Below are 26,474 nucleotides of genomic sequence, written 5' to 3'. Positions count from 1 at the left end.
AGCTTGGATGGTGTGTACAGGTACAGCTGCCCATGCATCTTCAACACGATACCACAGTTCTTCAAGAGTAGTGACTGGCGTATTGTGACGAGCCAGTTGCTCGGCCACCATTGACTAGACGTTTTCAGTTGGTGAGAGATCTGGAAAATGTGCTGGCCAGGGCAGCAGTCGAACATTTTCTGTATCCAGAAAGGCCCGTACAGGATCTGCAACATGCAGTCGTGCATTATCCTGCTGAAATGTAGGGTTTCGCATGGATCGAATGAATGGTAGAGCCACGGGTCGTAACACATCTGAAATGTAACGTCCACTGTTCAAAGTTCTGTCAATGCGAACAAGAGGTGACCGAGACGTGTAACCAGTGGCACCCCATACCATCACGCCGGGTGATACGCCAGTATGGCGATGACGAATACACGCTTCCAATGTGCGTTCACCGAGGTGTCGCCAAACACGGATGCGACCATCATGATGCTGTAAACAGAACCTGGATTTATCCGAAAAATGACGTTTTCCATTCGTGCACCCAGGTTCGTCGTTGAGTACACCATCGCAGGCGTTCCTGTCTGTGATCCATCGTCAAGGGTAACCGCAGCCACGGTCTCCGAGCTGATAGTCCATGCTGCTGCAAACGTCGTCGAACTGTTCGTGCAGATGGTTGTTGTCTTGCAAACGCCCACATCTCTTGACTCAGGGATCGAGACGTGGCTGCACGATCCGTTACAGCCATGCTGATAAGATGCCTGTCATCTCGACTGCTAGTGATACGAGGCCGTAGGGATCCAGCACGGCGTTCCGTATTACCCTCCTGAACCCACCGATTCCGTATTCTGCTAACAGTCATTGGATCTCGACGAACGCGAGTAGCAATGAGCAATGTCGCGATACGATAAACTGCAATCTCGATAGGCTGCAATCCGACCTTTATCAAAGTCGGAAACGTGATGGTACGCATTTCTCCTCCTTACACGAGGCATCACAACAACGTTTCACCAGGCAACGCCGGTCAACTGCTGTTTGTGTATGAGAAATCGGTTGGAAACTTTCCTCATGTCAGCACGTTGTAGGTGTCGCCACCGGCGCCAACCTTGTGTGAATGCTCTGAGAAGCTAATCATTTGCATATCACAGCACCTTCTTCCTGTCGGTTAAATTTCGCGTATGTAGAACGTCATCCTCGTGGTGTAGCAATTTTAATGCCCAGTAGAGTATTATAAAAAACAAGTTACAAGTTAAAAACATTGTGAAATTGAAGCCATTAGAACCTATCACAAATCTCCATTTTCAAGAGAGGAAAATTGTTTAGAAATTAACGAATCCCAGTTAATTTGCAAACATCCCATATTCCATGGTAAAAGACCTTCAGTTTCAAGGTATAAGATGGTGCATGACCGACGAATTATAGGTTTACTGTCGACACTTTATATAACTAGTTTTAAAAATATGTACAAAATTACCTTCCATAAAATTCTATGACTGAAGAATTAACAATATACTACAAATAGCTCTAAAATATTATACAGCACTTAAATGTGTAGAAATCGAAATATTTACAAATGCTGCAGAAAACAAAATCTCATGTCCAGAAACAACAGAAACTGTGCAAAATCCCGGAAATTATTCCTTAAGGTGGTCTCTACTGTGCTCTCCTTCATGTGATTCTAAAATAAGTCACTAGACTGAAATACCAACCAAATAAGAAGCACTCAATACACTTACACGATCACAATGCCACAAGTATAGAATACATCACTTACATTCAGCAACTGAAAGATTCACATTAAACAGAAAGGAAGGAGGAAGGGGATTTATCGACATAAAAAACCTACATTATAGACAGGTAGACAATTTAAGAAAATTCTTTATAGAACGAGCAGAAACTAGAAAAATACACAAAGCAATCACTCATATAAATACATCGGCTACACCACTGCAATTTCATAACCACTTCTACAATCCTTTAGATCACATAACATCAACAGATACGAAGAAAGTAAATTGTAAAACAAAACACTACATGGCAAGCACCCGTATCATCTAACACAGCCACACATCGACCAAGACGCATCCAACACATGGCTAAGAAAAGGCAATATATACAGTGAGACGGAAGGATTCATGATTACAATACAGGATCAAACAATAAACACCAGATATTACAGCAAGCATATTATTAAAGATCAATACCACAACAGATAAATGCAGACTTTGCAAACAACAAATAGGAACAGTAGATCACATCACAAGCGGATGTACAATAATAGCAAATACAGAATACCCCAGAAGACATGACAATGTAACAAAAATAATACATCAACGACTTGCCATACAACAAAAACAACACGTTCCCACATACAAGTATGCACCACAAAATGTACTGGAGAATGATGAATACAAATTATACTGGAACAGATCCATTATAACAGATAAAGCAACACCATATAGCAAACCTGGCATCATACTCACCAATAAAAAGAAGAAATTAACAGAACTAATCGAAATATCCATACCCAATACAACAAATATACAGAAGAAAACAGGAGAAAAAATTGAAAAATACATCCAACTGGCTGAGGAAGTCAAGGACATGTGGCATCAGGATAAAGTTGACATTATACCAATTATACTATCAACTACAGGAGTCATACCACACCATATCCACCAGTACATCAACGCAATACAGCTACATCCAAACATATATATATACAACTACAGAAATCTGTAATTATTGATACATGTTCAATTACCCGAAAGTTCCTAAGTGCAATGTAACATATGCCGTGCAGTTAAAAGGAAGTCACGCTTGATCAAGGTCCGCGTTACTTTCCATTTTTAAACAGACATAATGTCTGAGAAAGGAAAGAAATAATAATAACAATATGTATAACCTGTCTGAACAAAGAAAAAATTGTTTTTGTGGAACTGCTGTTTTGTACATAAGTAAGTACAGTTTAGGGCAAGAGCGAATAATGTTTAAGCTTTCGCTACTCTCCGTTTTGCGTTTTTGTGTAAGTGGGAGTTTTCATTTCTCTTTATTTATTTTTTTTGGGGGGGGGGGGGGGATATACAAGTTCCCTGACACGTGTAATAGGTAAAGAATTAACTTCCAGACTGAAAATCAGATATTCTTACGTTGTAACCACGCAATAACTTAACTTACTGTAAACATGTTCATTAAATGTTCGCTTGTAATCACGGTGATTTGATTTCGTCACTTTCTCAGTCAGCGGATCTGCTCTGGGAGGCCGTACTTCCTTTGTGACAAATTTTTCCTAGTAATTTTCTTTTCTTTTAGTACTTAAAACAGATTAGACAGAGTTCATGCTGCCACTGCACACAAATGCAGATTCCTGTACAGTTAACAACCAACTCCAAACACTAACTGCCGTTTGTGGAAATGATTAAATTCAAGTAGTAGTATCTACCAACATTGCCACTTGACTGAGAACCGTAAGGGTCAAAAGCACACCATCTTCGATCCAACATTTAAGTAGATACCAGACAAAACAACTGTGACAGCTTTTCGTGAATGTTCATATATACAATGTTGGCCTACAGCACAGATAAACTTGAACCACCATAATACCAACTGATGTCAGAAGCATGTATACATGGTACAGTCTCACAATCGACGATGCCGTGCTTTATGGTTCTCAGCTCCTCAGATGGACTACAAAATTAAAAAATCCAAAACTTAATATACTATATCTCATTCAGAATCCCGATAAAATAGGTTTTTTTATCAGTATAACAACAACATATACTGAGTATAAAGTAATATGAAACGAAAGTAGAAGTTGCTATGATGTCGCAAATTCTTCCCTTATTCGCAATGGAAATACAAATTTGGAGTGAATTTTCTCATATTCAGAACTCCGAAGTAGCGATCTCTGTTTCACTTGGAAAAACTTTCAATTGCCCAGATCACATATACTAATTTTACTCTGTAGTGAGTGAATTGAAATATCTGAGAAGTGAGCTACCGTCCAGCGGGATTTATCCCAGGTGGACAAAAGTCTGTTGTAGTGTGCTACCATCTGGTGACATTGAAGTAAACTTGTAGGAGAATGCAAGGGCTAACTGTGCACGCGATTACAGTGCACTTTGTTGAGCAATTCCATATGTATTTCGCTCCTAAGGCTATTACGTCACGCCAGTTGTGCATGCGGAAAAGCCCCTTAAAATGTGCACAACCCAAGGTGTGTTCGTGACCCTGCTGCCAAATTTCACGGAGTCTAGGGGAGCAGCTATGTAGTATAGCGCACTACATTTAGTACCGTGTATTTCGGATTACCACATCTACATTACACTGAACAGCATTCAAAGAAAAATAAGAAGTAAATCGCCAATGTGTCAAAAGTTAGGGTGCTCCTGTACTCTTACATAACAGCCGCCACTGGTCATCACTCGTCACCTACTGTTTGCCTGCCGCAGATGCAATGCTCTGCGTTCATGTACGTTTGTTAACAAAAAGTTTTGGCAATAGCTCGGCTGCCTACATCGTCTGCAACTCCAGCCACCTTCAGCAGTGAGCCGCTCACTCACACCTTCTTGAAGTAGGTCCTGTTACAGTTGGTGTCAGCACAACGTTTAGAGGCTGTAGTGGTGGACCAGCAGAGGGCAGAAACAGAAACGAAGGCGACGCAGCAGCAGTGGCAATCTGCGCAAGATTTCAAGCAAACGCACAATTCCAATTATTTTTTTGGGACTAACAGGTTGTGTTTTTTACCTTTCCCTTTATTTTCATTTGGGTTTATTTTACACTTGCAATGGTAGTAGTAAGCAGTAGTCCATGAGAAAGTGACAACCCGGGAGGCTATTAAACATTTAATGGCTGAGGTAGTTAAAATTCGATCTGATAATGAAACTTAGAATAAGAAATTATATTGTTTGTGGGGTGAAAGAGGGAAAGAGTCGACTTCAGCCTATCTCGACCCGTCCTTGGTGGCTTCATTGTCAGACAAATGTGAGGAAGATGTTTTTTGTTTTTTTGATAGTTTACAGGATGAGATGCTAGAACTTATGTAATGCACAGTAAGAAGTTCCTTTGTGGACGCTTAGTGTGGGTTAGGAGATCGTTACAGAAGAGAGAATACTTCTAGGTACTAACGTGAACAACTTGAAGGAGTAGTGCAAAAACAGGGAGTCGGAAGAAAGTTTTGTATTAGATATGAGGAAAATAAATATTAATACTTAGGATTTGACGGATGATGATCGTGCCAACAAGGCCATTCTGCAGGAATCGGAACAATGGGCACTTATTGCATTTTTACGGGTTCTACCAACTGAGATGTCACGGAAAGTCCACATAGAATACCAAAACCTTGGGTGAAGCAGTAGCAACTGCAGCAGTTTTGGTTGAAATGGGTCCAGTGATTAGGTCGAGGATGAAGCGAGTAGGTTTTCACTACAGCGGTCAAACGCGGTTGCGTGGGAAGCCGTAATGTCAAATGTGCAAACAGGTTCGGGAATGTCGCAGGTGCATGGAAGCTGGAAATCAGGGTAACACTCGCACTTCTGCATTAAACAGGACAGGGGGCTGTCTGACAAGTGCACAACGTTTCTGGTAAATGTGACCACGTGACAACCCTGTGAAAAATCAGTGCCAGACATTTGTCTGCTGGCTACGTGACTAGTTAGAGTGCATTTGGTGCGGTGAATCTGAACAGCCGTGATGCAGACTAAGTGGTGTGGGTAGTAAAATTGTTCACTGTCTCGGTTCGGCATTGTTGTATTTCTGAATGTGGAGGAGAGACTTTCAGGTGTGTGTGGGAGTTCTGACTGGCGTAGGCATAAGCTGTCGTTCTTGGGCTAGACAAGCTAGGCAAACATTACTCCAAAGTCGATCTTCAGCAACGCGCCGTGGAACTGGGTTGGACATCGTTCCATCTCAGTTTTACTGCTGAAAGAATTCAACGATCGCAAGGAACACAAGAGACATTGTGTAAGCCAATTATACTGCTTACATGGTCTCTTGGACTCGACTCATAGGATATAGTACCAAAGGGTGCAGCAAGGCTGCTTTGGATGAAAGTAGGAGCTGATACCCGATTAATACCTTGTGTGTAGTAGAGCTCTTGCCAGAGGACGAGGAACTGGATCAGGTACAACGTTTTACATGGTATAGTTTACCTTTTGTGTTGGAAGTCGACAGAAGCTGGATAATGCCCATAAGTGTAGACAATACTGGTTTGGAAGATGTGAGATTATCAGAAGGTGCACTAATAGCTGACTTACAAGTGTGGGAAGAAGATGAGGTTAATAGGGGACTTTGGTGTATACACACAGCCAGGATAAGTACTGATCATTTCTCACGTTTCTTGGTCATGGTCGCCACACCAAATCAACATGCGGAGATTGGGGCTAAGGCTGTGGTTAAGCAATGGTTATTGAAATTCGGAACGTCAGAAACAAAAATATCTGACCAAGGCACTGTGCTTACGTCTGAGTTGTTAAAGGAGTTACGGCGACTATTAAACATAAAAAAGTTGCAAACTATTGCACTACGTCCGAAATCGAATGGCAGAAGTGAAAGGGTGCACAGGAAAGTGGGGAAAACGTTAAGTTACTACGTAAATAGTAGCCAAACGATTGGGTTGCATTACTACCACTTTTCATGCCTGCATATAACTTGAGAATCCACGAAAATGCTGGCTTGTGCCCCTATGAAGCGGTCTTCTGCCAACAAATGCCCTCCCCTTTCGAATTACACCAATCTACAAGAAGTTCAAAAGATTAAAACGTAAGTGGCATCATGTTAAAAATACGAATAAGGAGGCTCTAGAATGGCAGGAAGGCACCCATAACAAAAAGCAAAATTGGGTAAGTTCCACGTTGGGCAGTGGAATTAACAGCAGTCCCTTCTGAAGAGGCAAGGAAAGTGACTGGAGAAAATAAGATAAAGAAAGAAAAAGAACTAGGCATGTGAAGCAGGATGTAACAACAGCTGTTCCTGTACATTCATACACCTGAGCACCACGAGGTGACCTTGCAAGTTAATTTTTGTGTTTTCTAATTTGTTATTAGTGATATTTGTGAGTATATATAATGGTTGTTTCATCGTTCGTATAGCTTTTTTATAGGGGGCCACAGGAAACAATTTAGTTTAGGTAATAGGTTAAAAGAATTTTCATTTGAATTTTACTTGCAATGTTAGTGGACCCTTAGCGCGTCTGATTTAATTTACGAGGAAAACAGCGAAGTTACACGGTACAATACGCTTATTGTTTTGTTAATTATGTAGTTTGTGATGAAGTAGTTGAGCAGACTTGCAATAACAAGTAGTTTGGCGGTAAATGAGAATGATTGTCTTTATGTGGGACACACTTTTATGTTTACCTATAATATTGAAGATTCTTTACAGTGGATGTTATCCCAGTCACTTTAGTGACTGAAGACAATGAGGGATTTGGGGAGGCACTACCCTTCACCACAAAGTGCTACAGTGTTGAACCTGGAAGTGTGCAGTGCCACCTCAGGCGTAGAGTCGCTCAAAACCCACCCTTTTCTTCCTTTATCCTGTGAGTCCACAGCAGTCGTGTCGAGACCAGAGACTCAACGCTTGTGAGTAAGGCAAAGTAGTAAAACAAAACATAAGGCCTAGAAACTCCATGGTTGAGCTTCGCAAGAGTGAGATCATGTATACAGTGTGATCTAAAAAGAGAAGGAGGGCAAATGAAGGGCAAAGTTAAGCAAGAAATGTTTACCCTGAATCTGTGCAGTAGAATGTATAACGTGGAAACAATGATGGATAAATCAGTGACTTTTTGGGAACCATATTCTTAAGCAATAATCTGGTGGTTTATATTAATCTAAGGAAGGAGGAAATGTGGCGGCATGGAACTTTGGCATCAGAACCGTAATCACCTCACAGCCACAGCCCACCAGCAGAGCAACGCATCTGCCAAGACACCATTGCAGCAGAAACCGCCAATTTCGTACCACTGCTCCCACGTGCCAACGACCTGGGAGTGGAACATCCTTCAGGAAGCTTCTGCAATCTGCCACACAGTTGCATGATAACAGCTGACCCCAGTCATCGGCCTCTGTTCCAGAGCTCTCCAAAGTTCTTCCGCAAACTCAGCCCTGGGCAACAGTATTTAAGCCCCCAGGTCCAGACCTGGATCATACTATGACGCACACCACAGTCCGTGCTAGTCGTCGCCGAATTTATGACGCAGACATGGGAGTATTCTTCGGGCCGTGAACAACCGCCCGCCGTCTGACTGCCTAGCTCGGGCAGCCAGCGCTCTGCCGCCGCCTCATGGTCCGGGCCACGCAGTGTACTGCAGCCATCTCCGAGCCGTTGGGGACTGCTGCCGTCCGCTGCTGCTACCCAGCCTGCAGTTCCGCGTTCATCACCCAGGTGGTCCTGCTGGGCCCATGTACCTAGCCCTGGCTACAGTAGACCTCGCTGCAGGGTATCAGACGGATGCCATATTCTTTGACTTCCGGAAAGCGTTTGACTCGGTGCCCCACTGCAGACTCCTAACTAAGGTGCGAGCATATGGGATTGGTTCCCAAATATGTGAGTGGCTCGAAGACTTCTTAAGTAATAGAACCCAGTACGTTGTCCTCGGTGGTGAGTGTTCATCGGAGGTGAGGGTATCATCTGGAGTGCCCTAGGGAAGTGTGGTAGGTCCGCTGTTGTTTTCTATCTACATAATTGATCTTTTGGATAGGGTGGATAGCAATGTGCGGCTGTTTGCTGATGATGCTGTGGTGTGCAGGAAGGTGTCGTCGTTGAGCTACTGTAGGAGGATACAAGATGACTTGGACAGGATTTGTGATTAGTGTAAAGAATGGCAGCTAACTCTAAATATAGATAAATGTAAATTAATGCAGATGAATTGGAGAAAGAATCAAAATGGTTCAATTGGATCTGAGCACTATGGGACAACTGCTGAGGTCATAAGTCCCCGAGAACTTGTTGTTGTTGTTGTTGTTGTGGTCTTCAGTCCTGAGACTGGTTTGATGCAGCTCTCCATGCTACTCTATCCTGTGCAAGCTTCTTCATCTCCCAGTACCTACTGCAACCTACATCCTTCTGAATCTGCTTAGTGTATGCATCTCTTGGTCTCCCCCTACGATTTTTACCCTCCACGCTGCCCTCCAATACTAAATTGGTGATCCCTTGATGCCTCAGAACATGTCCTACCAACCGATCCCTTCTTCTGGTCAAGTTGTGCCACAAACTCCTCTTCTCCCCAATCCTATTCAGTACCTCCTCATTAGTTATGTGATCCACCCATCTAATCTTCAGCATTCTTCTGTAGCACCACATTTCGAAAGCTTCTATTCTCTTCTTGTCCAAACTATTTATCGTCCATGTTTCACTTCCATACATGGCTACACTCCATACAAATACTTTCAGAAAAGACTTCCTGACACTTAAATCTATACTCGATGTTAACAAATTTCTCTTCTTCAGAAACGCTTTCCTTGCCATTGCCAGTCTACATTTTATATCCTCTCTACTTCGACCATCATCAGTTATTTTGCTCCCCAAATAGCAAAACTCCTTTACTACTTTAAGTGTCTCATTTCCTAATCTAATTCCCTCAGCATCGCCTGACTTAATTCGACTACATTCCATTATCCTCGTTTTGCTTTTGTTGATGTTCATCTTATACCCTCCTTTCAAGACACTGTCCATTCCGTTCAACGGCTCTTCCAAGTCCTTTGCTGTCTCTGACAGAATTACAATGTCATCGGCGAACCTCAAAGTTTTTATTTCTTCTCCATGGATTTTAATACCTACTCCGAATTTTTCTTTTGTTTCCTTTACTGCTTGCTCAATATACAGATTGAATAACATCGGGGAGAGGCTACAACCCTGTCTTACTCCCTTCCCAACCACTGCTTCCCTTTCATGCCCCTCGACTCTTATAACTGCCATCTGGTTTCTGTACAAATTGTAAATAGCCTTTCGCTCCCTGTATTTTACCCCTGCCACCTTTAGAATTTGAAAGAGAGTATTCCAGTCAACATTGTCAAAAGCTTTCTCTAAGTCTACAAATGCTAGAAACGTAGGTTTGCCTTTCCTTAATCTTTCTTCTAAGATAAGTCGTAAGGTCAGTATTGCCTCACGTGTTCCAGTATTTCTACGGAATCCAAACTGATCTTCCCCGAGGTCGGCTTCTACTAGTTTTTCCATTCGTCTGTAAAGAATTCGTGTTAGTATTTTGCAGCTGTGGCTTATTAAACTGATTGTCCGGTAATTCTCACATCTGTCAACACCTGCTTTCTTTGGAATTGGAATTATTATATTCTTCTTGAAGTCTGAGGGTATTTCGCCTGTTTCATACATCTTGCTTACCAGATGGTAGAGTTTCGTCAGGGCTTGCTCTCCCAAAGCCGTCAGTAGTTCCAATGGAATGTTGTCTACTCCGGGGGCCTTGTTTCGACTCAGGTCTTTCAGTGCTCTGTCAAATTCTTCACGCAGTATCGTATCTCCCATTTCATCTTCATCTACATCCTCTTCCATTTCCATAATATTGTCCTCAAGTACATCGCCCTTGTATAGACCCTCTATATACTCATTCCACCTTTCTGCTTTCCCTTCTTTGCTTAGAACTGGGTTTCCATCTGAGCTCTTGATGTTCATACAAGTGGTTCTCTTATCTCCAAAGGTCTCTTTAATTTTCCTGTAGGCAGTATCTATCTTACCCCTAGTGAGATAAGCCTCTACATCCTTACATTTGTCCTCTAGCCATCCCTGCTTAGCCATTTTGCACTTCCTGTCAATCTCATTTTTGAGACGTTTGTATTCCTTTTTGCCTGCTTCATTTACTGCATTTTTATATTTTCTCCTTTCATCAATTAAATTCAATATTTCTTCTGTTACCCAAGGATTTCTACTAGCCCTCGTCTTTTTACCTACTTGATCCTCTGCTGCCTTCACTACTTCATCCCTCAAAGCTACCCATTCTTCTTCTACTGTATTTCTTTCCCCCATTCCCGTCAACTGTTCCCTTATGCTCTCCCTGAAACTCTGTACAACCTCTGGTTCTTTCAGTTTATCCAGGTCCCATCTCCTTAAATTCCCACCTTTTTGCAGTTTCTTCAGTTTCAATCTACAGGTCACAACCAATAGATTGTGGTCAGAGTCCACATCTGCCCCTGGAAATGTCTTACAATTTAAAACCTGGTTCCTAAATCTCTGTCTTACCATTATATAATCTATCTGATACCTTTTAGTATCTCCAGGGTTCTTCCATGTATACAACCTTCTATCATGATTCTTAAACCAAGTATTAGCTATGATTAAGTTATGCTCTGTGCAAAATTCTACCAGGCGGCTTCCTCTTTCATTTCTTAGCCCCAATCCATATTCACCTACTACGTTTCCTTCTCTCCCTTTCCCTACACTCGAATTCCAGTCACCCATGACTATTAAATTTTCGTCTCCCTTCACTATCTGAATAATTTCTTTTATTTCATCATACATTTCTTCAATTTCTTCGTCATCTGCAGAGCTAGTTGGCATATAAACTTGTACTACTGTAGTAGGTGTGGGCTTCGTATCTATCTTGGCCACAATAATGCGTTCACTAAGCTGTTTGTAGTAGCTTACCCGCGTTCCTATTTTCCTATTCATTATTAAACCTACTCCTGCATTACCCCTATTTGACTTTGTGTTTATAACCCTGTAGTCACCTGACCAGAAGTCTTGTTCCTCCTGCCACCGAACTTCACTAATTCCCACTATATCTAACTGTAACCTATCCATTTCTCTTTTCAAATTTTCTAACCTACCTGCCCGATTAAGGGACCTGACATTCCACGCTCCGATCCGTAGAACGCCAGTTTTCTTTCTCCTGATAACGACATCCTCTTGAGTAGTCCCCGCCCGGAGATCCGAATGGGGGACTATTTTACCTCCGGAATATTTTACCCAAGAGGACGCCATCATCATTTAATCATACAGTAAAGCTGCATGCCCTCGGGAAAAATTACGGCCGTAGTTTCCCCTTGCTTTCAGCCGTTCGCAGTACCAGCACAGCAAGGCCGTTTTGGTTATTGTTACAAGGCCAGATCAGTCAATCATCCAGACTGTTGCCCTTGCAACTACTGAAAAGGCTGCTGCCCCTCTTCAGGAACCACACGTTTGTCTGGCCTCTCAACAGATACCCCTCCGTTGTGGTTGTACCTACGGTATGGCTATCTGTATCGCTGAGGCACGCAAGCCTCCCCACCAACGGCAAGGTCCATGGTTCATGGGGGGGGGGGGGGGCCGAGAACTTAGAACTACTTAAACCTAACTAACCTAAGGACATCACACACATCCATGCCCGAGGCAGGATTCGAACCTGCGACCGTAGCAGTCGCGCGGCTCCGGACTGAGCGGGAGAAAGAATCCCGTAATGTCTGAATACTCCATTAGTAGTGTAGTGCTTGACACATTCACGTCGATTAAATATTTGGGCGTAACATTGCAGAGCGATATGAAGTGGGACACGCATGTAATGGCAGTTGTGGGGAAGGCGGATAGTCGTCTTCGGTTCATTGGTAGAATTTTGGGAAGGTGTGGTTCATCTGTAAAGGAGACCGCTTATAAAACACTAATACGACCTATTCTTGAGTACTGCTCGAGCGTTTGGGATCCCTATGAGGTCGGATTGAGGGAGGACATAGAAGCAATTCAGAGGCGGGTTACTAGACTTGTAGGTTTGATCATCACGCGAGTGTTACGGAAATGCTTCAGGATCTCGGGTGGGAGTCTCTGGAGGAAAGGAGGCGCTCTTTTCGTGAATCACTACTGAGGAAATTTAGAGAACCAGAATTTGAGGCTGACTGCAGTACAATTTTACTGCCGGCAACTTACATTTCGCGGAAAGACCACAAAGATAAGATAAGAGAGATTAGGGCTCGTACAGAGGCATATAGGCAGCCATTTTTCCCTTCTGTTTGGGAGTGGAACAGGGAGAGAAGATGCTAGTTGTGGTACCAGGTACCCTCCGCCACGCACCGTATGGTGGATTGCGGAGTATGTATGTAGATGTAGATGTAGATGTAGATGTAGTAGGTAGGGTTCGAGTGTGGCGCAGACCCCACGAAGCCATCCACCCAAGTTGTTAACAAGGCTCTGTGCCGGCTGGTGTTGGTGCCATAATGGTGTGGGTAGTGTTTACATGGAATTGACTGGGTCCTCTGGTCCAGCTGAACCGATCGTTGACTGGAAATGTTTGTGATGGGCTACTTTGACACCATTTGCAGCTGTTCATGGACTTCATGTTCCCGAACAACGATTGGAATTGTGGATGACAATGCGCCATGTCACCGAGCCGCAGCTGTCACGATTGCATTGAAGAACGTTCTGGACAGTTCGAAAAAATGATTTAGCCATCCAGATCGCCCGACATGAATCCCACCGAATAGTTGTGGAACATAACCGAAAGGTTCTTATGTGCACAAAATCCAGCACCGGCAACACTTTCGGAATTATGGACGTCTATAGAGGCAACATGCCTCAGTATTTGTGCAGAAGACTTCCAACGACTTATCCACTCCACGTCGTGTTGCTGCGCTACACTCGGAAAAAGGAGGTCCGACTCGATATTATGAGGTATCCCATGATTTTTGTCACTTCAGTGTTTTGTTCACTATTGCAATGAGACATCACTAATTATTAACGATCCTAAAACAAAGCAGCTGTACGGGACACGACACTGGGAAACTAAGACCGGAGCTGTAGACTCTTTGTAATCATCAGGGCTCAGATTTTTATGTGATTATATATTTTTTTCCTTCGCTCCTACACATGCCAAAAATGTAAATATTCACGAAGTATGTTGCAACTGTTGATACATTTCATTTTATTGCTACACATTTTACTATAACGACAAGTTTTTACATATTTTAACTTTATGGTGCATGAAACTAGGTATAACAGCTTTCCTACCCTCCTTCATGTTTCCCCATACACTCAGTAGTCCCCTCCCATAGAAAAATATCCGAAACCGACCCACCGTAAAAACTGAAGGCACAAAGTAAATTTTATATAAAAATCACGTTATAGCGCAACAAGTGCTTAAGAGTTGACGACTGTCTGTGTTCACGATGCTATCTGTTGCTTCAAAATTACCAACTAAGTTAAGATCTTGGGACGCTTTTACCATTGATAGAGGAACTGATCTCTGCGCAATAAACAGTTCGTGTGTCTATAAAGTCACAACTTCAGTAACATTTTATATAGTGATGTGCACACAAAGAACAAAGTAGTGAAATCGCCTAACAAGCATATTTTATTGACGCGGATGCAAAATTTCCTAACGCCACAAATGAATTTCTCTATAGGTATTTCTCTATGGTTGCCGAGAACATCCCAAGGTACAAGCTTCAAGTGTCAATGTCGCGCGTTTCTATAGTGTGCTGCAAGCAACAGATTAGTGACAATAAGGGAAAACGGTTTTGCTCTCTCTGAAAAGGGTGTGGCGCTATACAAGTAACCGTCACATATAAATAATTATTGACGAAGCAACGGACTTACATAGACGTTTCATTGACAATTTTACTGTTGGCATACTCAACGGAGAAGAAACTTGAAAGCCATTATTTTTTCTTGCGAAGTGTTGGAATGCAAATATCATTCAAAGTTTTACGACCTGAGGGAATTAATGAAGAACAAGCTCTAGTTATGTATTCAGATGCTGCAGCCTACACGCTGAAGGTGGAAACTGCCACACGGATATTCTATCCGCATTTAATCCGCTTCAACCGTCTGGTCCATGCACTGTAATGTATCGCTGAAGAAGTACACAGCAACTACCCAGAAGTAAATAAAATAATTTCACACACCAACAAAATGTTTCTCTAAGCCTCGTATCGTAGACAACTACAGCCGAACCCAGAGTTACCACCAGAACTTGTCCTAACGAAGTGGGGTGCATAGATTGAGGATGTCGGCTTTTATAATAAACATTTTGTAGCGGTGAAATCTGTGACTGATTCGTTTCCGGGAGAACCTTCAGTTTCAGTGTGAGAGGCACAAAATGCTTTCACTGGACCTAAAAGCGAAAATGCTCTGGAATCTGTAGCAACATCGCCTTCCTTGCCAGCAACGTTAAAGAGTTGTAATCTATCGGATTGTCTTTGCACAAATCGTTAGAAATTGTTGTCAAATACAAGCTGACTTACATAGAGGTGGTATTGGTCAGAGAGTGGTGAATACTTTTCGCACAATTTTGGCGAGGAATCAATGGTACTGGTCTTTTGTTACTATCTGTAATATACTCAGAGGGAGAGAAGAAGACACTCCAGAAAAATTTCCTCCGCTAAAATTTTAACCATCAACGCCCTGGGATGTGTAAAGACCATTTTACTCCTACAAAAACATTCTTTCTGATCGGCGACATTCTATGACCCAAGAGACTTTAGAGCAATACTTGGTGTTCCTGGAGCTCCAAAACGTAATGTAAGGTAGGGAACCTTTGCGGTTTCCGTGATTATGGCCATTTTAGTGGACCGATGTCATCGAAAAAATTTTTCTTTTGTTAGCGTAGTAGAGAATTTCAAAGAAAAGTAACGTAAACTGAGCCTTGTTATTAAACTTTTCATGTTTCTGGTATGTTTAAATGCGTATTAAGGTAATATAATAGGCTATGGAGCAATTCAGAAGCTGATTTTAATTGAAAGTTTTGTTCTGTACTAAGGTTTTAATAAAATATTCTCGTGATATTACACATTTCTTGTATGTTTTATCCATTTTCACTGCATAAATATGTAAATATTTTGGGTGTTGATGTTAAATAAAAGTGTTGATTCTAGTAATTAGGTGGCAAGCAAAAATATCTTATCAATCCCACCTCTTTGCTTCCTTGGGCAGCTGTTTTGCTATGTCGCCGCCAACGAAGACTGCTTCAAGATAAACCCACATATTCTGGACGAGCAGCCAGCGCTCTAGAATTTCGTTGGTGTTGCCTAGATCGTGTACCCACTGTTGAATCTGCTTTCTGAAAGGAGCGTTGTACCTGCAATCAGGAGAGTAGCCGTTAAGGCACACAATACAGCATATTCGCAAAGTGAATCGACGAAATATGAATGGAAAGTTGCTCTTTTTCTTACGTGCATAATTAACATAACCTCATACTCACCTATTAGACATCAACGAGCCGAGGATCATGAGGCTGTCCTCGAGCTGGCCAATAGTTTCCGCTGTGGTGTCACCTCTGAGAAGTAATTCCCCGCGGTTATTAAATGTCATGAAGGTGAGCTCGTGAGCAGTCCACTCGTTAGTCACCTGACGCAGTTTTGCTTCAATGTCTTTCTCCTTCATTGCTGAGATGCATATATCCTGTGGAACGCATGCCATTGGAAGTACTAGAATTAACTAATATCCGTTCACAGTCAGTGGTAAATTCTGCGAGTAGTTAATTCCAAAAGTCAACCGGAATAAATTGTGTATCGTATACAATGCCCTTTCTATATTATTTTCTTTTCAGCAGACAAAAATTACTGTCTTGTCAGAATGTCGGTGACTTCTCTTCCAGTAATATTTTCTCATTTCCTGAATTTTGATGTTTTTGAGAGGTAAATGTTACGAGTGTGCAGGAGAACAATTAAATTCGTAAAATAAAGAGCAATCACCTTTAGGCACAATCGTGATATTTTCGATGCACGAAGTATATCGAACCCCAGGGGCTCATGTTCAGGTGCTTTGACAATCCACACTGTTTTTTTTCAGATATAGGTTAATTCTGGTCTTGGTAAGATTACACTGATATGTTACAAAGTGGCACATTGTGAACATAAGTTTACAAAACTAAGACAAATTGAAAAATAACTTCCTGCTTTCAGTGGTGAAAATATGATTTTGAAGCACAGTATGAGTAAATATGTTTATGCACATATATACACAGTTCGTCCTACAATACATTTTGTAATCAGAAGTCAAGGCAAGTCAAAGTATTTTAAATGTAAAGATGCATCATAAAATAATGTTATAGCTTTATATCATCTTTGAAATAATTAACACATGTGTATTTGTAGAAACGTTGCATCTTTACATTTGAAATTCTTTGACTTGTTTTGGTTTGAGTTCGCAAAATGTGTTGTACCCTTGTAGAACGAAAAGGGTATATACACCGATGAGCCAAAACATTATGACCACCTGTTTAATTGCGTGCTGATCCACTTTTCAAACTCATTACAGCAGCGATTCTTCTTGGCGTGGGTTCTACAAGTCGTTGATAGTGGGGCACCAGATGTCTACTCACAGGTCAGTAATTCCCGCAAATTACGGGACGGTGGACGGTGGTTTGTGGGCATGCGGCTGGCACGCGATATGTGTTCCAATTGGTACAGATCAGGTTCATTTACTGGCTAAGACATCAATGTGAGTTCACTATCATGCTCTTCAAGCCACTGAAGCACGATTCTGGCCTTGTCTCGCGGAGAGTTATCCTGCTGGAAGATGCCATCAACATCGGAGAAGAGTTCAATCATGAAGGGATGCAGGTGGTCCACAGTAATGATCACGTAGTTCACAGCTGCCATGGTGTCTTCTAGTACCACCATAGGTGACAACAACCCCATAGCATAATCATACTCTCGGCGTTGCACGTTTCAAGCAGCCATTCGCCTGTGCGACGGATTGTAAGGACCCAACCATCGACCTGGTGTAACAGGAAATGCGATTCATTAGACAGGCGACACGTAATCACGGTGGAAGCTCAATGATACTATGCCCACTGCGATGGTAACTGACGATGTCATTAGGTCGTTGGGTCACTACGGGAACACGTACGTGTCGTGTGATGTGGAGCTCCATGTTCTACACTGGCCTTTGAACGGTGTGCTCCGAAAAACTTGTGTGTGCACCAGCATTGTACTCTGTCGAGAGATCTGCCACAGATCTCTACCTATCCTGGATTACAGAGTGGGGGATCCTCCAACCTCTAAGTTTTGTGATGAGACGTGTACGTCCAATACCATACCTTCCACTCGTTGTTTCAACTTTGTTCAACCACTTTCCATAGGTGCTCACTACAGTAGCACCCAAACAGCGGACTTGCTTCACCGTTTCAGAGATTCTCGTTTCCAGCCGCAGTGCCAGAACAACGTACCTTTTGTCAGAATCGTTTATATCAGTGGATTTCCGAATCTGCGGTCAGTACCTCTTCCGCTTACATTCTTTCCTTCCTGCGTCACGTGCCCGCAACATCACCAGTAGGCATTCAACCTTACCGTGGGCAGTGGTCACAATGTTTTGGCTCATCAGTATATTACATAAACATGTTTACTCATACTGTGCTTCAAAATCATATATCCACCACGGGAAACAGTAACTAAGTATTAGTTTTGTAAACTTATATTCACAATGTGCCACTTTGTAATATACCCCTGTAATCTTACCAGGACCATAATTAACCTAAATCCGAAAAAAAAACAATGTAGACTGTCGAAGTACCTGAAGATGAGCCCCCAGGGCTCGAAATCCAACGTGAATTGAAATAAAATCACGATTGTGACTGAAGGTGGTTACTCTTTATTTTACAAAAGTAATACAGTCACGGAAGAAACAATGACAGAAATGGATAATATGAAAACAATATAATTCTTTGCCATTCATTATTCTACCATACAATTGTACTGTTATAGAAGGTTTTAATGTGATGACGCTTTTACATGAATGAAAGAGTACTACCTCATTAACCCTTTCGTAGTTGATAGACCACGTATGTCCCACTAAAGTAAGACGAAGTTTTAAGCTTGGGATGTCTAATATTAGTATGTAGTGAAGTGCTTCCTCAACTTGGGAAAAATACTACGGATCACGGGGTGGATATACAGGGTGGTCCATTGATAGTGACCGAGCCGAATATCTCACGAAATAAGCATCAAACGAAAAAACTACAAAGAACGACACTCGTCTAGCTTGAAGGGGGAACCAGATGGCGCTATGGTTGGCCCGCTAGATGGCGCTGTCATAGGTCAAACGGATATCAACTGCGTTTTTTTTAAAATAGGAACGCCGGCCGAAGTGGCCGTGCGGTTAAAGGCGCTGCAGTCTGGAACCGCAAGACCGCTACGGTCGCAGGTTCGAATCCTGCCTCGGGCATGGATGTTTGTGATGTCCTTAGGTTAGTTAGGTTTAACTAGTTCTAAGTTCTAGGGGACTAATGACCTCAGCAGTTGAGTCCCATAGTGCTCAGAGCCATTTTTTAAAATAGGAACCCCTATTTTTAATTAAATATTCATGTAGTACGAAATGAAATATGAATGTTTTAGTTGGACCACTTTTTTCACTTTGTGATAGATGGCGCTGTAATAGTCACAAACGTATGAGTACGTGGTATCACGTAACACTCCGCCAGAGCGGGCGGTATTTGCTTCATGATACATTACCCGTGTTAAAATGGACCGTTTACCAATTGCGGAAAACGTCGATATCGTTTTGATGTATAGCTATTGTGATCAAAATGCCCAACGGGCGTGCTCTATGTATGCTGGTCGGTATCCTGGACGACACCATCCAAGTGTCCGGACCGTTCGCCGGATAGTTACGTTATTTAAGGAAACAGGAAGTGTTCAGCCACATGTGAAACGTCAACCTCGACCTGCAACAAATGATGATGCCCAAGTAGGTGTTTTAGCTGCTGTCGCGGCTAATCCGCACATCAGTAGCAGACAAATTGCGCGAGAATCGGGAATCTCAAAAACGTCGGTATTGAGAATGCTACATCAACATCGATTGCACCCGTACCATATTTCTATGCACCAGGTATTGCATGGCGACGACTTTGAACGTCATGTTCAGTTCTGCCACTGGGCACAAGAGAAGTTACGGGACGATGACAGATTTTTTGCACGCGTTCTATTTAGCGACGAAGCGTCATTCACCAACGGCGGTAACATAAACCGGTATAATATGCACTATTGGGCAACGGAAAATCCACGATGGCTGCGACAAGTGGTACGATGGCTGCGACAAGTGGAACGAACATCAGCGACCTTGACGGGTTAATGTATAGTGCGGCATTATGGGAGGAAGGATAACTGGCCCCCATTTTATCAATGGCAATCTAAATGGTGCAATGTATGCTGATTTCCTACGTAATGTTCTACCAATGTTACTACAAGATGTTTCACTGCATGACAGAATGGCGATGTACTTCCAACATGATGGATGTCCGGCACATAGCTTGCATGCGGTTGAAGCGTTATTCAATAGCATATTTCATGACAGGTGGATAGGTCGTCGAAGTACCATACCATGGCCCGGGCGTTCACCGGATCTGACGTCCCCGGATTTCTTTCTGTGGGGAAAGTTAAAGGATAGTTGCTATCGTGATCCACCGACAACGCCTGACAACATGAGTCAGCGCATTGTCAATGCATGGGCGAACATTACGGAAGGCGAACTACTCGCTGTTGAGAGGAATATCGTTACACGTATTGCCAAATGCATTGAGGTTGGCAGACACCATTTTGAGCATTTATTGCATTAAGGTGGTATTTACAGGTAATCACGCTGTAACAGCATGCGTTCTCGGAAATAAGTTCACAGAGGTACATGTATCACATTGGAACAACCGAAATAAAACGTTCAAACGTACCTACGTTCTGTATTTTAATTTAAGAAACCTACCTGTTAACAAGTGTTCGTCTAAAATTGTGAGCCATATGTTTGTGACTATTACAGCGCCATCTATCACAAAGCAAAAAGAGGTCCAAGTAAAACATTCATATTTCTTTACGTAGTACACGAATATGTAATAGAAAATGGGGGTTCCTATTTTTAAAAAAACGCAGTTGATGTTCATTTGACCTATGACAGCACCATCTAGCGGGCCAACCATAGCGCCATCTGGTTTCCCCCTTCAAGCTAGACAAGTTTCGTTCTTTGTACTTTTTTCGTTTGACACTTATTCCGTGAGATATTTGGCCCGGTCACGATCAATGGACCACCCTGTATATAGAAGGTTGTGATCGATCAAATGGGGTGGCATGTATTTATAGGTGACACAGTGCGTCTTTTTCACGAAAATCGCATCAAATCACTATCTTCTCCATTCGAAGAATGTCTGAAATAACTAATTTTATTATCTTACACATAGAGTCATTGTTTTGAAACATTACTACTCACATTAGTAATTCTGCTGGTTTGTTCATAATTTGTATGTCCCAGAAAACTTCATAGAATGCAGAAAACATTGGTGTGTGGTATGTCAAAGAAATCTTCAAATGTTATGCTGAAAACTTCTATGCGATATTTTTCATGTTCTTTTTTTTTTCAGGAGATAAAATGTGTATTGGTACTAATTTATTTGTTACACTTTTTTCCGTAATTGCTATCCCGTTAAAATTAAAAATTTAACTATGGAGATCCTAAGTTATATAAAAAAAAATGGATTTAGTTATGTCCGTGGGACGCTTACGTCCCACTTCACCGATTTTCAAAACTAGTCAGCTTAAAAGTTTGTTCGTAGTGTAAGTGTATTATTTACAACAAAGGAAGACAATTTTTGATCTTAATTTTTTCAAATATACGCAAAATAAATTTTACCCAAGAAAGGGTTAACCGAAAGTTCGTTACTTATGACTTCATATATTGTGCAGGGAAATTTAAATGGTAAACTTTTGATTATTTCTGTGATCTCTTAAACAAACCGTTAAATAGTGGAAATATTACTCATTTACTACAAAATTACTTCAAAAAATTCTGTAAACTGTCAGCTGTCCCAAGAAGGGAACTGAATACTAAGTAACGACTACAGTCGTAGACTGAAATAACAAAGCTAAATCTGCGAACTGCCTCTTCTGTCCTCATATGTTTATTTTCTGTCATTTAATAACGGTTGTCCTCTTATGACCCAACTGCCTTGCTTAGTACTAAACATAGCACACTCTACGCTATGTAATAAAATACAAGATAGAATCAACTACAGTATACTGAATGATTTTTTTACCTCAATATCTTCCTTGTTTGGAAGAAGAGGCGCTTCCAGTATATTTTTCAGACAAAATCCTTCGCTGTCGAGCTCGAAGTTATACTTCGTGACTTCCATAATTCGCTGCCAGTGCCTGGGCTTCATCGCCTTGTTGGCCATCAGCTCGAGCAGAGGACACATGTCGTTGAAATCGTCGACGGTTTTCTTGAGAGCGTGGAATGCTGGCCATTCTTTTAGGCCCTTGGGTAGCTTGCGGCAACGGTTTTGGAATTCCATAAGTTCGTTATTAATCTCCTCAATGTTGACTTCGACCCACGGGATGTCGTAGTAGCTGCTGACGCGATCGATGACATCGTTGTACAGCTTGTAAAGCTTCTGCAGCAAGTTGAGCTCCTTGCGGATCTGGCCCAGCTCGGGATAGTCCGTGGTGGGCAACCCGAACAGCTCCTCACCGCTCTGGTACGTCTGCAGTTTGCGCCACAGTCCGTCGAAGCGATTCTGCCGTACATAAATTGAGGAGTTCACAGAAATTGCCATACATTTCAGAATCAGTCTCAATATAATAGTTTTGGATATGTGACCGTACAATATGTTTGATATGGAACAACTATTCTGCTCCTATAGTGGCTGAAAAGTTGATGCATATTGCAACATGGGACGATCACATCTCAACGGCAGAAGAAGCATGTCATATCAGTACAAAATTTTTCGCATGAGCAAGTAAATTTCTTCAACAATCCGGAAGAGTGTCTTCCACAAAACAAGAAATAACTACGAAAACGAATCAATACAGCACATCAATAATCAATTTACACTAACAATGAGTGTGTTGTTACCACTGTAGTTGCATAACATTCGTGTCAGCATCGCGAAAACTTGCTACAGTGGTACTTGCAAAATGGGCGATACCATGAGAGAAGACAGGTCCGTTTGGTCGAGTAGTGTTAAGACATCAATGGTATAGTTATAATACACTCATGTTCAGAAGAAACAGAAAACCTTGAATGACTGGAGATAGGACGTTCATATTAACAGGTCATGTACATTAGTATGTTCTGCAGAAGTGATTAGCATTTCAGTCACCTCAGTTCAGCATGTATCCCGTTGCCTAGTAGGCGCACGGTTCGTCAGGAGCCATGATAACTTTTTCCATCCATGATGGTATCGACTCCCGTAAGGCGCAAATGGCGTCCTGTGATATAGTCATCCAATGCTGCAGTCACCTGGTTCCAAAGAACATTTGTAGTGGTTGGCGCTGGTTCACGTCACTGCACCCGTCATTTCATGATATCCCGCACATTTTTGATTGGCGACAAGTCTGGTAATATGGCGGGACAGAGCAAAAGGCTGCCATCCTGTGACACCAAGAAGGCACGTGTTCGTCCAGCAACATGTGGTCGTGGGTTGTATTGCTGAAAAATGGTGTCTGGGATGTTGTCCAGAAAGGGTATGGCGAGGGTCACAAGATGTCATTAAGTGGGTCATACTGGTCACAATGTCCTGGATACGCCGCGTTTCCTGTCTGCGGTGAACTAAAATGCGGCCATCATTTTCAAACAACAGAACTTGGCCTCATCCTAAAACACTATACGATCCCATTCCTGTCCCCAGTGACATTCATTTCATACAAAATTGCCGTCTAGCATTTTTCTGCACATTCGTCAAAGGTAGGTGGAGAAATGGTCGACGCGCACGCAACCCATGCCGTAATAAACAGGGACGGACTGTCACCCCTTATAATTCACGATGTGCTATACTGTTCATTGTTGCTCCAGAGTCGAGAAAGACGCCGATCTGTGCTGCAATGCCGTTCGGGTGAAGGGTCGATCTTCTCTGGGGGTGGTCTGGGTGGTGCGACCGGACCCATCTCGTCGTGCTCTACGGGCTTCTGTGAACCATTCTTCACAAACCCGTTGCACTGCCGAAACGTTTCATCCCACCCGATCTGCAATTTCCCGGATGTATGCATCACATTCTCTCATGAAAATAATGCGCCCTCCTTAAATTTGACTGTACGGTTCGCGGATACGTCTGTGATGCATCCTGCACGTCTGCTGAAATCACGGGATTCCATTACATTCGGTTTATAGCAACAACGAGAGCCACGGACACATTTTACAGGTAGGTGATGTTGCGCCGCAATATCGATGTTGACCTTGAACCCGTCGGTCGACATGGTTCTAGTGCTAATCATTTCTGCAGAACATACCAATGTACATGTTATGGGAATATGAGCATCGTATGGCTAGTCGTTCAAGGTGTTCTGTTCTGTTTTTTTTTTCTGAACATGAGTGTAGTTCACTTTGTACAGAAGATTATATGAGGTGATAACATATATGATTGCTACAGTAAGGCCGGCCGAAGTGGCCGTGCGGTTAAAGGCGCTGCAGTCTGGAACCGCAGGACCGCTACGGTCGCAGGTTCGAATCCTGCCTCGGGCATGGATGTTTGTGATGTCCTTAGGTTAGTTAGGTTTAACTAGTTCTAAGTTCTAGGGGACTAATGACCTCAGAAGTTGAGTCCCATAGTGCTCAGAGCTATTTGAACCATTTGCTACAGTAAGACCACGTCCGACAACCTGTCCCGTCCTTGTCAAATTGGAGCTGTAAATATACAGGGTGATTCAAAAAGAATAACACAACTTTAAAAATGTGTATTTAATGAAAGAAACATAATATAACCTTCTGTTATACATCATTACAAAGAGTATTTAAAAAGGTTTTTTTTCACTCAAAAACAAGTTCAGAGATGTTCAATATGGCCCCCTCCAGACACTCGAGCAATATCAACCCGATACTCCAACTCGTTCCACACTCTCTGTAGCATATCAGGCGTAACAGTTTGGATAGCTGCTGTTATTTCTCGTTTCAAATCATCAATGGTGGCTGGGAGAGGTGGCCGAAACACCATATCCTTAACATACCCCCATAAGAAAAAATCGCAGGGGGTAAGATCAGGGCTTCTTGGAGGCCAGTGATGAAGTGCTGCAGACAGTGCTTGAACCAATTTCAGACGATAAGGTTTCATAACTAACCTTTTTCGTAGGACTCTCCATACAGTTGATTGTGGAATTTGCAGCTCTCTGCTAGCTCTGCGAGTCGATTTTCCTGGGCTGCGAACAAATGCTTGCTGGATGCGTGCTACATTTTCATCACTCGTTCTCGGCCGTCCAGAACTTTTCCCTTTGCACAAACACCCATTCTCTGTAAACTGTTTATACCAACGTTTAATACACCACCTATCAGGAGGTTTAACACCATACTTCGTTCGAAATGCACGCTGAACAACTGTCGTCGATTCACTTCTGCCGTACTCAATAACACAAAAAGCTTTCTGTTGAGCGGTCGCCATCTTAGCATCAACTGACGCTGACGCCTAGTCAACAGCGCCTCAAGCGAACAAATGTACAACTAAATGAAACTTTATAGCTCCCTTAATTCGCCGACAGATAGTGCTTAGCTGTGCCTTTTGTCGTTGCAGAGTTTTAAATTCCTAAAGTTGTGGTATTCTTTTTGAATCACCCTGTATAAATGCCTGTATATACGAATGACATGGAGTGATCAAAAAGTTTCCGTTTGTGGTCATTCCTGCAGCGTATATGCAACGTAGCGCGACTGCGATGTATGTATATAAGCACCAACATGTAGGCAAGGGATTAGCATGGTATTCGTATGTTTCAGAAGTGCAAGTGGTAAATGCATAAATGTGATCTACACTGAGGTTGCAAAAGTCATGGGATACCTCATAATATCGTGTCGGACCTCCTTTTGTCCGGCGTAGTGCAGTAACTCGACGTGACGTGGTCTCAACAAGTCGTTAGAAGTTCCCTGTAGAAAAATCGTGCCGTGGTGCCTCTACAGCCGTCCATAATTGCAAAAGTGTTGCCGGTGCAGGATTTTGTGCACGAACTGACCTGTTGATTATGTCACATAACTGTTCAATGGAATTTATATCGGGCGATTTGTATGGTCAAATTATTCTCTCGAACTGTCCAGAATGTTCTTCAAACCTTTCGCGCACGATTACATCATTTTTTTGGAGGGGGGGGAGGGAGTTTGGTTGGGTTGTTTGTGGGAAGAGACCAAACACCATGGAAATCACGGAAAACCTAAATCAGGATGGCCAGACTTTGTTTGGGAACATGAAGTCCATTTGGACCAGAGGACCTAACATATTCCATGTAAATACAGTCCACACCGCTATAGAGCTACCACCAGCTTGCACAGTGCCTAATTGACAACTTGGGTCCATGGCTTTGTTGGATCTGCACTCGAACCCTACAATCAGCTTTTACCAACTGAAATTGAGATTGATCTGACTAGGCCACGGTTTTCCAGTCGTATAGGGTCCAACAGTATTGTCACGAGCTCAGGAGAGGTGCTGCAGGCGATGTCTTGCTGTTGGCAAAGGCACTCGCGTCGGTCTTCTGCTGCCACAGCTGATTAACGCCAAATTTCGTAGCAGTGTCCCAACGGATACGTTCGTCGTTCGAGCCACATGTCTACTGCTATTTCACTTAAAGTTGCTTGTCTGCTAGCACTGACAACGATACGTAAACGGAGCTGCTCTCGGTCGTTAAGTG

The 26,474-nt window shown here is 42.5% G+C and overlaps 1 protein-coding gene across 1 annotated transcript in view; it reads right to left on the bottom strand.

The window, feature by feature from the left end:
* LOC126249493 (dynein axonemal heavy chain 5) overlaps positions 1 to 26,474 on the bottom strand; it is an 856,962-nt gene that overhangs the window by 474,546 nt on the left and 355,942 nt on the right. The window contains 3 exon segments of the mRNA XM_049951144.1: positions 15,806 to 15,970; positions 16,094 to 16,293; positions 21,911 to 22,390. Of these exon segments, the coding sequence (XP_049807101.1) occupies positions 15,806 to 15,970; positions 16,094 to 16,293; positions 21,911 to 22,390 (845 nt within the window).

The sequence above is a fragment of the Schistocerca nitens genome, chromosome 3 (genome assembly GCF_023898315.1).
Source record: "Schistocerca nitens isolate TAMUIC-IGC-003100 chromosome 3, iqSchNite1.1, whole genome shotgun sequence".
Taxonomy (NCBI): domain Eukaryota; kingdom Metazoa; phylum Arthropoda; class Insecta; order Orthoptera; family Acrididae; genus Schistocerca; species Schistocerca nitens.
Note: the sequence above shows the minus strand (reverse complement) of the source record. Positions and strands in the feature narration are given on the sequence as shown.